The sequence below is a fragment of the Hydra vulgaris genome, chromosome 07 (assembly GCF_038396675.1).
Source record: "Hydra vulgaris chromosome 07, alternate assembly HydraT2T_AEP".
Taxonomy (NCBI): Eukaryota; Metazoa; Cnidaria; class Hydrozoa; order Anthoathecata; family Hydridae; genus Hydra; species Hydra vulgaris.
Genome location: NC_088926.1, coordinates 13,126,885 through 13,145,155, shown reverse-complemented (window position 1 = coordinate 13,145,155; position 18,271 = coordinate 13,126,885). Strand labels below are relative to the sequence as shown.

The following is an 18,271-nucleotide window of genomic DNA, read 5'->3' as shown; positions in this document are numbered from 1 at the left end:
GGGGGGGGGAGAGGTTAAAACCTCAGGCCCTGTAGTTTTGGGGACCTCGGTTCGAAAGAAAAGATTTTTTAAAAAGAAACTCTGAAGACCCGGGCCCCAAAAAGTCTTAATTCACCACTGTATTTATATATATATATATATATATATATATATATATATATATATATATATATATATATATATATATATATATATATATATACCGGCCACAACCCACTGGTATGTGGGTTTTTGCATATATGTTTTGCAATTTTTTTATTCAAAGAGATTTTTTAAATAATAACCATTTCATTTTATTTTGTATTTTGATAAAAAAAAAAAATTAAAAGGCAATGTTATTAAAATCAATAGCTTTTACATATTTTAGTATATTAATTTAATAATTATCTTTATTTGCAGTAAATTAAAAAAAAAGAAAAAGTAATACATAAATAACTTAAATATATCACTATGACAATATCCCCTGAACAAAGTCCTAAACTTGACGATAGATTAAGAATCTCGAGCCCTGCACTCATACGACCCTCTGGAAAGCAAAAGACACCTGTTAAGTTTACGCCACAAAAATATGCATTAAACAATTCTAACTTTCAGATGCACGAAGAAGAGGATCTAATCGATAATTGTGAAAATACTGTTGATAAATGGTTGAAGGTTAGCTTTTTATGCTTTATATTTTTTACTTTGTAACCATTTTAATTGTTTTTTCTCTTTTTATAAAAATCATAATTAGCTATTATATCAACTAATAATTTTAAGGCGTTTTAACTCGTATCAATTTATTTAAGAGTTATCCTAATTGACAATTACACGGAAGTATTAATACATTTACTGACAAATTTGTGAGGAATTATTATTCGTGGCTATTTCTTCTGGAACAAAAATATAAGGTTTTCCGTATAATAAATGGATTATTGATTGAAAATAAAAGACGAATGACTGTCCGTATACCGGCTTATATACCGTCAAATTGTTTTAAATAAATATTTGGGAATAACAAAAATTTTAAGACCTAGTATATTGTTATAAACTTGAAAGTTATTAGAAAAAAACAAATATTGTTCTTAACTTGAAAATTATTAAAGAAGAAAATAATTCTTATCAGTATTTTATTTAATTGTATCTACATTAGTATTTTATTTAATTGTATCTACATTACCATGAGCTAAAGTTTGCGAGAGTTATACCAATGAGCTTCAATAATTATTTCAAATTTACAAGTAATATCTGCAACTATTATCTTAGATCAGTATTTTTTAATAGCTTAAAAATCCCATCAAAGCAGACAAAAAAGTATGGTATTACGTTAATAAAAAGTTATTTAATGCATTCCTGGAACTTTCTATCAAAACTAATAAAATCTTGTGCTAAACTAATAAATATAAATATGTTTATCAAACAAGTAAAAAAATTTAACATGGAAATGCCAGTTTAAACTGCAAAATAAGTATATAAAATTTATAGCATAAATAAGATTCCATACAAATAATGCTAAAAAAATAAATAAAAATAAAATGAAAACTTTCAAAACATAGAAATACAATATTTATAGATTTTTTCTAGTGTAATAACAAACATTATAACGTATAAATGCTTTTTTTTTTTTTAAATTGAGATTCTAAAAATATATATAATTCTTATATATATATATATATAATATATATAATATTATATAAAATTACGAAATAAAATAAACTTGTTCATTTTATTTTATTTATTTTGTTACTAATAAAATAATAGTGCTGCAAATACACTATAACTTACCATAATAATAGCAAAATTATAACTAACCACTATTTTGGTATTATTTTATTAAAGCTATTTAAAGATTTTTAATACTACTACTGTTATTTTACCATTTAATTGTAATTGTTATTTTATTATTACTTTAAGGTTATATTTACTTAATTAAATTATTACCATTTCTATTGTTTTTACAATATATATATATATATATATATATATATATATATATATATATATATATATATATATATATATATATATATATATATAGATCTATAGTTTGTTGTCTTTGGGAAGAGCGGAAGGAAAAAAGTGATTCTTACGCCAACACATACGTCACTTTTAATTACTTTTGACTTTCGTCCAACATTTTCGTGTTGGACAAAAGTCAAAACCATTAATTTAATTACAAATTAACTGTTATATAAAAAAACCACAAAAACGCAAATTTAATTGACCAGAATGTTTTTAAAAACATTCTGAATGTTTTTAAAACATTCTGAATGTTTTTAACAATATAAACAATGTTTTTATTTTTATTTTTTTTAATAAAATGTTTTTATTTTTATTTTTTTTAATAAAATGTTTTTATTTTTATTTTTTTTTACTGTAAATCATGCGCGGAGTGTTGCTACATCGACTATCTTATAGCCTGACTCACAAGGGAGTGCTGCTACATCGACTGACAAATAGCCTGACCCGCAATTGAGTGCTGCTACATCGACTGAGGGTTTGGTTGGGGCAGGCAGTCTATCATTATAAAAAAAAAAAAATTCTGGTCTTGCATTTTAATTTTTACTTTTTGTCAACAAAATATGGAAAAAACTTTCGGACAACATCTAAGGGTTCTATATATATATATATATATATATATATATATATATATATATATATATATATATATATATATATATATATATATATATATATATATATATATATATATATATATGTATATATATATATATATGTATATATATATATATATATATATATATATATATATATATATAATATTATATATATATATATATTATATATATATATAATATTTATATATATATATATATTTATATATATAATATTTATATATATATATATATTATATATATATAATATTATATATATATATATGTATGTATTTATATATATATGTATACATATATATATATATGTATATATATATATATATATATATATGTATATACATAGTATGTATATATATATATGTATTATATATATATATATATATTTTGTAAAAACAATAGAAATGGTAATAAATTAATTAAGTAAATATATATATATATATATATATATATATATATATATATATATATATATATATATATATATATATATATATATTTATTTATATACACACAGAAACTCCCAAAATTGGTCCCTCAGAGGTTCAAATTTATATATATATATATATATATATATATATATATATATATATATATATATATATATATATGTATATATATATATATATGTATATATATATATATATATAGTACTATAGTTTGTTGGCTTTAGGAAGAGCGGAAGGAAAAAAGTGATTCTTACGCCAACACATACGTCACTTTTAATTACTTTTGACTTTCGTCCAACATTTCCGTGTTGGACGAAAGAAAAAACCATTAATTTAATTACAAATTAATCGTTTTTTAAAAAAACCACAAAAACGCAAATTTAATTGACCAGAATGTTTTTAAAAACATTCTGAATGTTTTTATAACACTTTGAATGTTTTTAAAAATATAAACAATGTTTTTATTTTTATTTTTTTTAATAAAATGTTTTTATTTTTATTTTTTTTAATAAAATGTTTTTATTTTTATTTTTTTTACTGTAAATCATGCGCGGAGTGTTGCTACATCGACTATCTTATAGCCTGACTCGCAAGGGAGTGCTGCTACATCGACTGACAAATAGCCTGACTCGCAAGGGAGTGCTGCTACATCGACTGACAAATAGCCTGACTCGCAAGGGAGTGCTGCTACATCGACTGACAAATAGCCTGACCCGCAAGGGAGTGCTGCTACATCGACTGAGGGTTTGGTTGGGGCAGGCAGTCTATCATTATTAAAAAAAAAATTCCGGTCTTGCATTTTAATTTTTACTTTTTGTCAACAAAATATCGAAAAAACTTTCGGACAACATCTAAGGGTTCTATATATATATATATATATATATATATATATATATATATATATATATACATGTATATATAACAAAAAAATAAGTCATACATATTTATAAATTAAAAAAAAGTAAACTATTATTAGTTGATCATTTTGGAGGTGAAAGAGTTCTTAAAGTAAATAAAAGATAAACAGCTCATTGTAATAATACAATGCAACTAATAATCTAATCTATGTGAGCTGTTGTCAAGAAGGGCACCGTAGCACTAAGGGCCCATATGCCTTGCCTACTCTTGAATATAGTGTATTATAGTAGCTACACCACTGTGAAGATGAAAATGGGTCATCGCTAGAGATGTGACGCGTTTTTTTAGTTGTTTTTTTGGGGAAAAAAAACAGGGGAGTTGTTTTTTCTTTTTTTTCTGAAAATATTTAAAAATTTACTGTTTAAGCTACTAAATTTAACTTTAATGGCAATATCTTATCATTATCTATTCAGATTTATAATTTCAGATTTAAATAGGACAATTAATACTGAAATTTGCTAAAATTCTTTTTAATTTGGTGTGCTTAAAGGTTAACACGGTTGGAACAGTTCTGTATAAAAACTTTTTAGATAATTTTATCTTCCTCAATTTTATATTAATTGGTTTTAGTGTTATATATTGACACAATAAACATTGTTTATTTATATTTATTATATTTAATTACAGAAGAAATAAAACCTTAGTTGCCCATTTATTTAAACCTCTCAACCAAATTAGCAAAATGAAAAAAGTTAAATGTTGCTTTTGTTATGTCTAAAATATGTCTAAAAATTGAACTTGAGCAACAAAGTATGTTAAAAAGTTTTGCAAATATCCTGATAAAGTAATAAATGTCTAGAGAAATAAATCATTTTATTAGAAAAAAATGGCAGATAAAAAAAAGAATTATGAATAAATAAATTACGAATCATCAGATGAAGGTGGTCTGGGAAACTCAGTAAATTATAACAATTCAAAATTTTTAAATTTTCCTTTAAATTAAGTTCAGTATAAGGCTTTTTTTCATAAATGTCTACCAGTGATATATATATTTTTGACAAATATAACAAACAAACATTGTAAGACTAAATTACTACATAATATAGAAATAATATTAAATAAATAAATAATCTCGAAGGATTGCTTATATCTTGAGCATTTGAAGTCTGATATTAAATTAACAGGTATTATATACTAATGTATTACAAAATTAAAATGGTAACTTTCTTATAGGATAAGAATAGTTTCTATACATAATGAGAGTATCACAATTGTTAGGAAGTACAGCATGACAAATAAATATTCCTATACAGTTTGCCTAGATCTATAACTAACTTATAGCTTATTTAATTTTTATCAAGTTAAATATAAAGTTGAATTGGTGTTTATACATGTAATTGTGCTTTTAATGATCATATACTAAAAATTTACTAGAATAAAGGAAAATTATTAAAAAAAACTAAAAAATTGCTAAAAAAAAAGCAAAAAAGCACCAATAAACCAATAAAAACCGCCAAAAAAAACCCCCCAAAGAAAACAAAAAAAACAAAAAAAAAACGCCAAAGGAAAAAAATGCGTTTTTTGCAATTCCATCAACCAGTCATCACAATCTTTTTTTAGGACACCATGTAATCTTAAACTAATAATTGATGTTACAAAGCATTTATATAAATGATTTTATTTTTATTATGTTGCAAAATATTTGTTGATTGTTGCAAAAGTGTATCAAATATACTTAAAATATATATTTAAAGTAATTTGTTTGAAATAAGAGAGGAGGTTATTTAATACAATTAATCATTTTTATTTCCACTATAAAACCGTATTTATATTTTTTATTTCTATAAATTAAACACTTTATAAAAGTAATAATAGTTATAATAATATAAATAAGTAAATATAACATAAATAAATTAATATAAATAAGTTCAACTACAATAAAAAAATGTATATATATATCTTGCAGACAAAAAAAATGAGACTAAGTTTTTTAAGTTTTATTTTCAAAATAATAAATGAATAATAAAATTGTTCAATAAAAAATAAAGAGAAAAGCTTAATTTTAAAATAATATATTGATCAATATCCGGTCAGGTGTCCTTAGACTTCTATGCATTTTTGAACACGACGGTTCATACTGTCAATTAATGACTTCAAATAATCCAAGGAAATTCCTTTCCAAACTTGTTGAATTACAACCTCTAAATCATCTAAATTTTTTGGTTTTTTCTTTTCTACTGCTTTTTTCATTAACCCCCACACATTTTCAATGGGGTTTAGATCCGGTGAATTAGCAGGCCAAGAAGAAACTTTCCATTTATGCCCTGTAAACCACTCAGAAAATGATTTTGAAGTGTGGCACGTTGCCCTATCCTGTTGAAATGTATAACTCCTTGGGAAAAGATTTTTTAGAGTCGGCTTAGCTTCAGAAAGTATTTCTTTGTATTTTTCACTATTCACAGTACCCTTGATTATAAGCAATGATGTTTTACCTTTGGAACTAATCGCCCCTCAAACCATGAGATTCTGTATGAACTTTGGTTTGCCAATTCTCGGTAGTTTCTTTGTCCATCGACCTTCTCGAGTTCGAAATAACTCGAAACAACTCTCATCACTAAATACCCATTGATTCCATCTTGTTCTTAAGTGTTCTTCACACCATTTTACCCTATTTTCTTGTTGAACAGGAGTCAATAGTGGTTAATTTATGGGAACAAAACTGTAGTATTCACTTGGGACTGCCTTTTTTGATTAATTCAATTTGAATATCTCGGGCGGATCTCGTGTCATCTTTTCGAGCTAATTGAATCAATCGTTGTTGGTCCTTTAAATTAAGTTTTCTTGGTCTACCACTTCCTCTCTTTCTCTCCAAGCTTATTCCTTCCCTCATTTTCTTTAAATATCTTGCAACTGTTACCTTAGGTATCCCACTTAATTTCATGAAAGACTTTAGGTCTTTATGACCTGCTTTAAAAAGATAGTCAAGTGTCAATGCTGACAACTTCATTTCTAAAATAAATGTTTTTAGGTAAATTTTTTTTTTTTCAGAAAATTTTTCAGAAAAATAAGAAAAAATAAAGGTTAATAAAAATTGCTGCCATTGCTGCCCTAACCCAAACACTCAGTCGATGTAGTGCTAGTATTTTTCTGAACTTGATCATGTTACATAGAAAGAAACAAATTAATCTTCAATAAAAATACTTTTATTCAAATAAATAAAGGGTAATTCCGCATCAAATCACCCAAAATTTAGGAAATTTTGAACCATGGGTCCTCAAAATTTTTTAAAAACTTCTTTGGCTGTTGCATCTTAAAAAGAAAAGTTGACACATAAAATTTCAGCTAAAAATGTTGAGCGGTTGACAAGATACTGCAATTTTAATATTGACCTGGTTTCCCAAAATGACCCGGTTTTCATAACGTTCTGAAAAAACTTTTTTCTTAAAAAAACAGGAAATAAAAATGGCAAAATTATGAAAATAAACATATGTAATGTTTTTTTGACACTGAATTCAATAAATGCACTTAAAATGCTGAAATATAAAAGGAACACGCTTAAAAATTAATAAAACAACTAGTTTCTATAAACCAACTTTGGGGCCCGATATCTCAAAACACCCCGTCAAATTTTTTATTTTTTTGCTGTTAATATTTTCAGCTGCTTATAATCTTACTAGGCACAAAAAATCTAACTGGAAAAACAGCTGAAACATATGGAACTTTAATTTCAAAGATATAGCAATTTTTCAATAAATTATTTTAAAAGCTTGCAAATAGAGTTCTGTAAAATATTAAATTTGGTTTATTGAATCCTTAAAAAAAACAAAAACAACTTTGTTATATTTAAGGAAGTCTTAATTATATGATAACTTAGTTATTTGATCTTAACAACTGAAAAAAACATTTGAATCAAGTTTTATATAAAAACAGTTGTTTTTATATAAAAACTGATTAAGTGTGATATTGATGTGCATTTGTTTAAAAAAAATTCTGACAACTATATTTTGTATAAGTTTATAATAACTAGTTTATAAAAAGTTCAGTTATAGAACAGCATTTATTGGTGAAATTTTATTCAAATTTTTACAAATTAATAATTTGATATATATATATATATATATATATATATATATATATATATATAATATATATATATATATATATATATATATATATATCAAATTATTAATTTGTTAAAATTTGAATAAAATTTTGCCAATAAATGCTGTTCTATAACTGAACTTTGGCATGCTGTGATCCATTTCATAAACATACAAAGAAAATCACAAGTAAGTAGAAGTAGATTTTAAATACTTTAATATATATACTTTTTTAATTTGTGTTTTCCAAAACATTAACAATGTTTTAAACAATTGTGCAGATAAGCTTTATACAATTCAATTACTTTTAGAAAATCTCAAAGTAGTTACAATGAATCACAAATCATGATGGGAAGTAGTTTAAATATTGCTCCTGGGAAGAAACTTTGCAAATCTTGTAAGCAAAAGATTGCCAGAAAAGCAGATCTTAAGGAAGAGAAGCAAAGTCAGGGTGAACAAGATGAGGATTTTCTAATACCATCATTCAAATCAAAAAGACAGGAGATCAATGAAGAACTTAAAAATTTTAATATATCTCCTCTAAAATCTCATTCAAAGCCATCAAAACATATACTCTCAGAAGGAAAGCGAAAAGTTCTGCGCATCAATGAAATGTTAAGTAACGTTACTAAAAAATCTGAAAGTCAATTCAATGTTCCCTCAAAACTGTGTTATGAAACAAATAACATGAAAAAGAAGGCTGAAAACTTTGATGAAATTATGAGCTTGATAAAAGAAAAAATTCTATTTTCTGACAAAAGGACTATTGTTCAACTTGACACCCCCAAGTTGGTCAATATTAGAAGTACAAAATAACTTTGCAGTTACAGAATACCAAGCAAAAATGGCTAGACAAATTTTTAATAAAAAAGGGTTGTTAGCTATCTCTCCGTTGTATAAAGATAAAGTCTTACACAAAGAAATAGAAGATTCTGTTAAATTTTTTTATGATTCGAGTGATTTATGTAGAACTATGCCTGGAAAAAAAGATTATGTTAGCATTCAAAAGAACGTCCATAAGCAAAAAAAACTGCTTTTGTGTAATTTAAAGGAACTATATGTATTATACAAAGAAAACAATCCAGAAATACAAATAAGTTATTCAAAATTTGCTTCACTTAGACCAAAGTGGTGCATTTTGCCAGCTGCAAGCCGTGCACATTCTGTTTGTGTTTGTTCTTATCACCAAAATGCTATATTGCTAGTAGATTGCAATTAGTAGATAAAATACTGTATTGCTAGTATATTGCTAGTAGTATTGCTAGCTAGCGTCTCTTGTGCCATCTACTAAAGTTCATTCTCGTGTTACTCGTCATTCAATTAAGTGTCATCCTTTTTCTGTGACTGTTCCTAAGTGCTCCAAAAACGTTTATTCGTCTAGTTTGTTTCCTCGAACATCAGCTCTTTGGAATTCGCTTCCTTCATTTTGCTTTCCTGATTCATATAATTTGCAATCTTTTAAGTTGTCCGTCAATCGTTATCTTGCTCTACAATCTTCATCTTTTCTCTTTCAGTAACTTCCAACTTTAATTAGTGGCTGCTTGCAGCCTTGTTGGAAGCTAAGATGTTTAAAAAAAAAAAAAAAAAAAAAAGATGCCTTAAATATTGGACTAAAGTATAAGGATTTACTTTCGAAAACCGTTTGTTCAGTAGAAAACAAAGAATGCATGCTTTCACAGTGTGATAGTTGAAAAAAGAAAGGTACACCGGTGTAACAGCTCTACCTGGTACTCGTAGCTTTCATCAATTTACACATCTTGGAGATAACAGGGTTGGGGCAAAGAGGTGTAGTATGGACACTAATTATACAATAATCCACAATCTTAAAAAGAAACAAGATATATTTCAAATTGATACTGTCACTTTAGAAGGTTATGTAGCTGTAGTCTATGATGATAAGTGGTGGATCGGCATTGTAACTGAAACCAACCTAGAAGAAGTTGATGCTAAAGTTAAGTTTCTTCACCCAAAAGGCCCATCAATCTATTTTAACTGACCTGAAAGAGACCACTACTGTTTTATTCCCAAGACCAACATATTGAAAAAACTATCTGTTCCACAAGCTTGCTCTAGTTCCGGTAGACACTATTGTTTGAAAATGCTGAAATAGAAGAAGTACAAGTAAAATGGGAACAATATTGTGAACTATTACAAACACAGTCAAAATAACTTACATCTTCAATACCTTTAAAAATCTCGTATATTTAAGTAACTTTTTAAATTACGATTAACTTATTTTCATTTTATTTACAAATATATTTTGGAAATTTCTTGAAAAAGTAACACATCTTTGAAATTGTAGAAAAAATTTGACGGGGGTGTTTTGAGATATTGGGCCCCAAAGTTGGTTTATAGAAACTAGTTGTTTTATTAATTTTTAAGCGTGTTCCTTTTATATTTTAGCATTTTAAGTGCATTTATTGAATTCAGCATCAAAAAAACATTATATATGTTTATTTTTATAATTTTGCTATTTTTATTTCCTGTTTTTTTTAAGAAAAATATTTTTTCAGAATGTTATGAAAACCGGGTCATTTTGGGAAACCAGGTCAATATTAAAATTGCAGTATCTTATCAACCGCTCAACATTTTTAGCTGAAGTTTTGCATGCAATACTTTTATATAGTTAGGAATAATGTGTCGAAATATAACACAAAAAGAAGTCACATGGTTCAATGGACTGGGTGATTTGATATGGAATTACCCTAAAGCCTTGTAATCTGGAATCTCTTTTTTAATATTTTCTTTTGTTAATGCTATTTTGTAATGATTGCTAATCTAGCAACTTCTAGTTAGGCTTTCCAGAATTAGATAACTTCTAACCATTGACAACACTGCTGTAGTAAAATTTATATAGGCCAGGTGTCGTTTAACTCAAATATATCTCAGCTTGTAGGATATATGGGCCGGGAAAGTTAATAAAGCCACACTCATTTTCTTGCATAAAGAAATTCAATAAACGTGTGACTTTCATGATTTTCTAGTATTAGAAGGTTGTGTAATGCCGATGTGGCTTTCATGATTGTCTAGTATCAGAAGGTTTTAGTAGGTTTATATAAAATGTTGTACCTCTCTAAATGTATATATATATATATATATATATATATATATGTATATATATATATATATATATATATATATATATATATATATATATACATAGATATATATATGTATATATATATATATTTATATTTATATATATATATCTGTGTGTGTAATTTATGGGATGAATAATAATTTTATAAATAATATAACTCAGTCGTGTAATAAACTCAGGATGTGTAATTTATAAGATGAATAACAATTTTATAAGTAATATAACTCAATTGATTAATACTATTTTAAATGATTGTAAAAATTAAAACAACTATAAAAATAAACAATGTTTCTATTAAATATGATTTTTTTAGTATTAAGACACTTATTTTGCAAATTTTATTTCAGAGTTTATAATAATAATAATAATAAAAAATATAATTATACCAATGTACAATAATATGATTCAAGACTAAAAAAGATTAGAAGTTTTTTGTTAATTTGTGTCCTCATCAGTTTTAAATTTGACTAATGTATCATCATGCTTGTCAACTTCCAAGAGCATTTTTGGGTAAGATTTTATGATGTTAAATTAATATATGGTTTTTTTCAATTTTTTTTTTTATTATTTCTTTGTGGAGTTAAAAAATCAAGAAAAACTAAAAACAAACATGGTATTATTTATGCATTTTTTTATTTGTTTGAAACTTGTTTCATAGAATCTAACAGTCAGTGAATCTAAGTTGGCATTTAACAATGTCAATGTGAAAATAATCTATCTTTGCTTTACTTCAGCATATATATATATATATATATATATATATATATATATATATATATATATATATATATATATATATATATATATATATACATATATATATATGTATATATACGTGTATATATATATATATATATATATATATATATATATTTTAAATAATCAAAAATATATATTTATATATTATATATATATATATTTTTTTTTCTAAATAATTAAATTAATAATATAACATTTAAAAAATTGTTTGATATAAACAAATTTCTTTCTTTTCTCGACATTTGTATAAATGAATTGAAATAAGTTAAAATTTTTTAAATAATTCTTAAATTTTTATTTGCGGCTCAGCAACTAAAAATGGTTTTTTATTTTAAAAAAATAGTGAGTATCAAATAAAAAAATTATGATAATTTATTTACTTTATTTGTTAAAAGTTTATTATTTTATTAGTGATTTTGTTGTGAAAGCAAAGATTTTTTTTCCAAACATCATTTATTAAATTTATATCGCTGTATATATCATTTATTAAAAAATAATCGCTGTGCTTTAACTTGCATTATAAAAAAAAGTTACATTTTGTGCAAATTATTGATGCAGCCTTCGAACATGTTTACAAGGAATTTAGTTTTGAGTAAAAAAAAAAATTGTTTAGGAAGAAGAACCGAAAAAACAATAGCGATAAAGTATTTAGTAATATTTTTAAATAAATTTGACAATTAAGTTAAATCCAAGCGTTAACTTCAATTTTTATAAACTTAAATATATTTTTTTAATCAGAATTAAATTATATATTTTTTTATCAGGATAAAATTATATATTTTATTAAATTAGATTTAAATTAAATCATATATTTTTTATCAGAATTAAATTATATTATTATGATCTTTGCTTCTAGCTTAAACTATAAGCGTTTTTCAAGTGAAAAAATGATTTTATTATTTTTTATATTTTTTTGTTTGTATTTTATATTTATAAAATAAAGTTTAACTTTCTTTTCTATTATTAATGTATTTTTTATTATTAAATAGTAATTTAAGTAAATTTTTTTTAAATTTCAATTGAAAGTTGTATAAATATTCTTGTGTTCGCAAAATGATAAATAAAAGTTTTTATCATATATGTTTTTAAATATTTGATCTTTTTTTTTATGTTTTGTTTAATAACTTTTTATACAAAAAAAAAATTGTAGTTAACTATAACCAATTTTGTTTTTTGTTACTAAATATTTTGATAAAATAATTAGCTTAATAGAGATTAAGTTTTCATGGTTTTTTGTTTTATTTGAGTTTTTTTCAGTAGTTAATAGTGCTTATATCTAGCATTATTGTCATTTAAACTTTTGTAACAAGCTTTTTTATATAATCATTCAAAAAATAATATGTTTTTTTATGAAATTAATTACTTATTTTATCTTACCACTTATAGAATAATTTAAAAGTTAAAAAATGATAAAAAGTCACTTAATGGAAATCGCTCAAGACATACATAAAATTGCTTTACGCTTATGTGAATTGCAGGCAGCTTAACGCTTTAAAACAAAGCTTGATATATATATATATATATATATATATATATATATATATATATATATATATATATATATATATATATGTATAAGTTAATCTATTATCGCACCTCTCTTGTATGTTTCAGATTTTGTCACCTCACTTAAAGACAAAGCTGAATTGTTTGCTAAGAACTTTTCATCAATATCATCTCTTGATTCCACTAGTTGCGTTCTACCTGATAAAGCTGTCAAACCGGTTAATCTATTGCCTGGCGTTGGTATCACTCCAACTTCTGCATCTAAAGTGATTTCCTGCTTAGACTCCTCAATGGCTTGTGGTCTGGACAACATACCTGTTATAGTTTTTCAGAAATGCTTTCCGAAGCAATCATCTATACTTTTAAAACTATTTAACAAGTGCTTATCAGAGTCTTGTTTTTCAGCCTGCTATAAAATGGCATCTGTTATCTCTATTTTCAAAAATTCTGTAGAGCGATCTGTCTCGCCTAACTACCGTCCCATTAGTCTTCTTCCTATCATAAGCAAGGTTTTTGAGTTTTTAATTAACAAACATTTAATCTCTGATCTTGAATCGAATAACTTACTTTCTGATCATCAATATGGATTTCAATCTTCTTGCTCTACTGCTGACTTGTTTACAGTAAAACTGATAGGTTTTGTTGTGCATTAAATAGATATAAAGAGGCTAAGGCTATTGCTCTCAACATTTTAAAAGCTTTTGATAAAGTTTGACATGCTGATCTTCTCCATAAGGTCTCTTCTTACAGTGTATCAGGTAACATCTTTAAGATTATTGAGTTCTTCCTTACCAATCACAGTATAAAAGTTTTCCTTGATGGACAGCACTCTTCTTCATATCCTGTAACTTCAGGGGCTCCTCAAGATTCCATCCTTGGTCCTATCTTTTTTTTACTTACATTAACGATTTCCCATAAGTTCTCACATCGAAGAATTTACCAAAAATTCTCACAGTGTACAATGCCACCAAGGTGGCATTGTTTGCTGACAATACTACCATTTATTCTTGTCTTGATAAGAAGCCAACACTCTCTGGTTGCTTGAAGGAGGCATTTAGGCTTGAAAAGGATTTCACCTCTGCTTCAGGATGGGGCTTTCAGTGGCTGTTGAACTTTAACTGATATAAAACTCAATTTTTTAAAGCTAGTTTGTTATTGCAATAATCTAGATCTTTCTATATTTATGAACGGTAATGTCCTCAATGAGTCATCTACCCTTTATCTTCTAGGATTAACTCTTACTTCTGATCTTTCTTGGAAGCCATATATCAAATTGATGCTAGGATTAACTCTTACTTCTAGGATTAACTTTTACTTCTGATCTTTCGTTTTAAGCCATATATCAAATTGATTGCGATGAATTTGCACTTCACTCAATAAATTTGCAGACCATCTTAACTCAATTAAATGTGGCATTTGTTTCAAAATGATCGGCGGGTGGTTTGAATCAGTGTGAATATAGAATATAGTAAATATAGTGAAGGTAGTTCATCACCAAAAAAAAAGTGAATAAAAAAAATAAAAAAATAAAAAAATCTTATTTAATAGAAAATTTTATTTTGTTATGGTTATTTGAAAAATGTTTTATATTTGTTTTATATTTTTTGTGATATTTAAGTTTTCAGTTAGATACATAAACTAATGAGTCCTTAGCAATGCCTTAGATACAATCAAGTTTTTTCTATTATAATGAGAGTAATAATAAACTTTAAACTTTTAAAGTTATTTTCCAGAATTTAGCTCAAATATGTTAGTTTGGTTGGCTACCTTTCAACTAGAATGGAATATGCAGCTTTTAAATGATAGTTTGTTTTTAAAATGATTTTTATGACACTTTGAGTTTTTTTTTTTTTTTTCTTTCTTTACTTCAAGCATCATAACTCTGCCAAAAATTCATCAATTTACTTAAAAATTTCAGAAAATGTTCCTATTAGTATTCTTTAGAGTATAAAAGAAAAACAGTTTTTTTATCTCTTGTTTTGACTGTTTCACTAAAATGCAATAAAAAAATAAAATGAAAGAACAAATTTTTACAAAATGTTCACAAAAATTAATCAAAAACTAATTTTATTTAATTTTTTTTCTCGCTCATTTTCTAATAAGTATAGTATGTATAGAGAACTTTTGATAAATTTTTTCAAAATGAACATTCTTGAGTTATTAGGTTTTAGGTTTGCTAGGCTTTTTCATCAAAATTTACTTAATTTTGCTGATTATGCCAAAAAAATTGAACAAGATTTTAAAATTTTTTTGATTTTTTTAAAATTATTTGATGTAAATAGTAGTTTGTTTGCAAATAAAACCAATGAAGTTTATTTTTTTCAAAAAATTTTTTTTGCTGATAAATCACCTTAAAGAATATCCGGGCTTGTAATATGGTTAAAAAGTATGGTCATTGGGATTTATGTCATATCAAGGTATTTTATAACTTTCATGTTGCACTGTATTGAAATAGTGAGATCGTTTCTTTTGAATTGATCAATAAAATGTTTTGTGTTGTGTACCATTTGGGGTACATTCATATTCATCATCATGGTATAATCTGAAATCATTTACATTTTGCAATACTTAAATAGAAGGTAAATTCCCACTGTTCATATACTTCTGCACCGTCAAATGCTTCCATTGAAACATCAAATAATCTGCTTGATTTTTTAATCCAAGCTTGATCATCATTAAAGAGTAAGGACTTTCTTGCACGATAAATTTTATTGTTAGGGTCAATAGTTAGATGCTGCTCAGCAAAATTAATAGCACCGTTGAGAAGTTTTTCAGTTATCAAAGGGTGGAAATCAATAATATCAAAAATAAGGAGTTTATAAAGTTGTTTATCACTAATAGAATTGAACTAATTTGGGGTATATTGTATTTTTTTCCACTGGTTGAGATGGAAAATCTTCACAAGTTCAGAGTTTATATTGAAAAGTATAACTAATTCTGCCCATTTCATTTTTGACAGGGTTTAAAGTGATCCCCAAGATGTTAGTGTAATAGCTAAGTTGTGTTATTATTATAGATAATCCTTAAAAAATAAGTTTCATGTTAATTAAAGTTTCAAGAACAAATTATTTATTGAGATATTAGCAAAATTGCTCTCAATAAATAATCGAGATATTGTGGCTTGATTTTTTTTTTAAATACTGGTCTGATTAATTTGCTGTTAATAAATAACGTCAATACAAAAAAGTTCTTAAACTTGAGTTTCAAATGTTATGTTTGGGTTTTCCCTTTAGCAATTGATTTTTATGTAGAAGAATGCCTTTATATAAAACTTTTTATAAAATGTATAATAACTGAATAAGAAAAACACGATCAATAAGTAAACACTTTAAAAGTCTAACTTATATTTATTTCATTTTAAAAACAAAACTAATATTAGTGCTATAAATAATAACATATTTAAATTTAAAAATCATAGTGAAAAACAAGTTCTGCTAATAAAATTTTATAACCAAAAATACTTTTTTTTTTATGGGTTTAGTAAGAAATAGTGAAAATACATTTGGTTTCACAGTAATTAAAAAAGAATGTTTTAATGGAAATAAAAATAAAACAAAGTAGAAAAACGGTAATCTTCATTTATTTACAATTTTAATTTTATTTAAAATCTCCAGGTGAACTATAAGGTTTAATGTAGCACGTCTTTTTATTAAAGGGGAAAACCCAATTATTGGGAAAAACCATAAAAAGGGAAAACCAAATCTAATCTTTATGTGTAAGTTGTTACTGTGTACTAATGTAAAAAAGTTGTTACTCTGTACTGCTGTAAAAAAGTTGTTACTCTGTACTACTGTAAAAACTCTGGGGTAAGTACATTTATTATTCAAACCAGATATTTTTACAATAGAAAAACTATGCAGATTCATTTCGAGTTAATAGAGTTAATTGAGTTAATATTAACCTCTCAACCGGAAGTATAATGGCTAAACAACAAATGTTTTTTGTTAATATCTTAATAAATAAATTGTTTTGGTAATTTTGATAAACTCAAAACTTATTTTCTGATGTTTATTTATTTTACTTACAAAAACTAAAGTAAAAAACAAACGTGTAAAGTATCGCTTTAGTAATTTACATAATTACGCATTAATAATAATAATAAAAAAATTATTGCATTATTATGTTTTTGCGAGGTTCCTCAAGGTAGATAAGTGGGTTATTGAAGATTTTTTAAAATGTTTTGGCATAATTATTTTAAAATAAACTTGATAAGTTCATATGAGCAGTATAAAAATTTTATTAAAAATTATATTGAAAAACTGTGAATAAAGAACAACAACAACTAAGAACTAGCTTTAATAGTTTTCAAAAAATTTAAATTTTTAGTTTTATATTTTCAATTTAAAACTTTTTAAAAATAAAATATATAAAGTGTATACTATACAGTAAAAACCCCTAATTCCGGATGTAACCTAATTCCGGATGGTTTTAGTAAAAAGTTTCATAACTCCCTTAATATAATGAATTTATGAATAATTTTTTTTCATTAATAAACGTCTTTACCAGACAAATCCAAAAATATAAAAAAATTATATAAACTAATGCAATCATGAAAGATTTCAATTTGAAATCTCTCATAACTAAAAAAACAAAAAAAAGGAAAAAAATAACTTTGACTTGCAACAAAAAAATTAAAAAAGTAAAAACACTATTTTGTGCAGAATTTTATGCTGATTATTTTAGCCAAAAAAAAAATTAAATTACCTTTTAAAATAATTAAAAAAAAAAGAAAAACAAATTTGCTACCAGCCAAAAAAAAAAGACACCTAATTCCGGATAGAGGTAATTATTATTTTATGTACCTAAAAAAATGATAAACAAATTAGCCAGCAGCAATAAACAAATACACTTTTGAGTCTCAGAAACAGTTTGTTACAATTGGCTATT

The 18,271-nt window shown here is 24.9% G+C and overlaps 1 protein-coding gene across 4 annotated transcripts in view; it reads left to right on the top strand.

The window, feature by feature from the left end:
• The first annotated feature begins 402 nt into the window (after positions 1-402).
• LOC105843033 (F-BAR domain only protein 2) overlaps positions 403-18,271 on the top strand; it is a 90,587-nt gene continuing 72,718 nt past the window's right edge. For 2 of the 4 annotated variants that reach the window (XM_065801098.1, XM_065801099.1), the window contains exon 1: positions 403-654. In XM_065801098.1, the coding sequence (XP_065657170.1) occupies positions 451-654 (204 nt within the window). In that variant the 5' untranslated portion in view covers positions 403-450. Of the gene's footprint in view, positions 655-11,464; positions 11,630-18,271 lie in introns of those variants that run through there. The other 2 variants (XM_065801101.1, XM_065801100.1) reach the window with 1 other exon arrangement.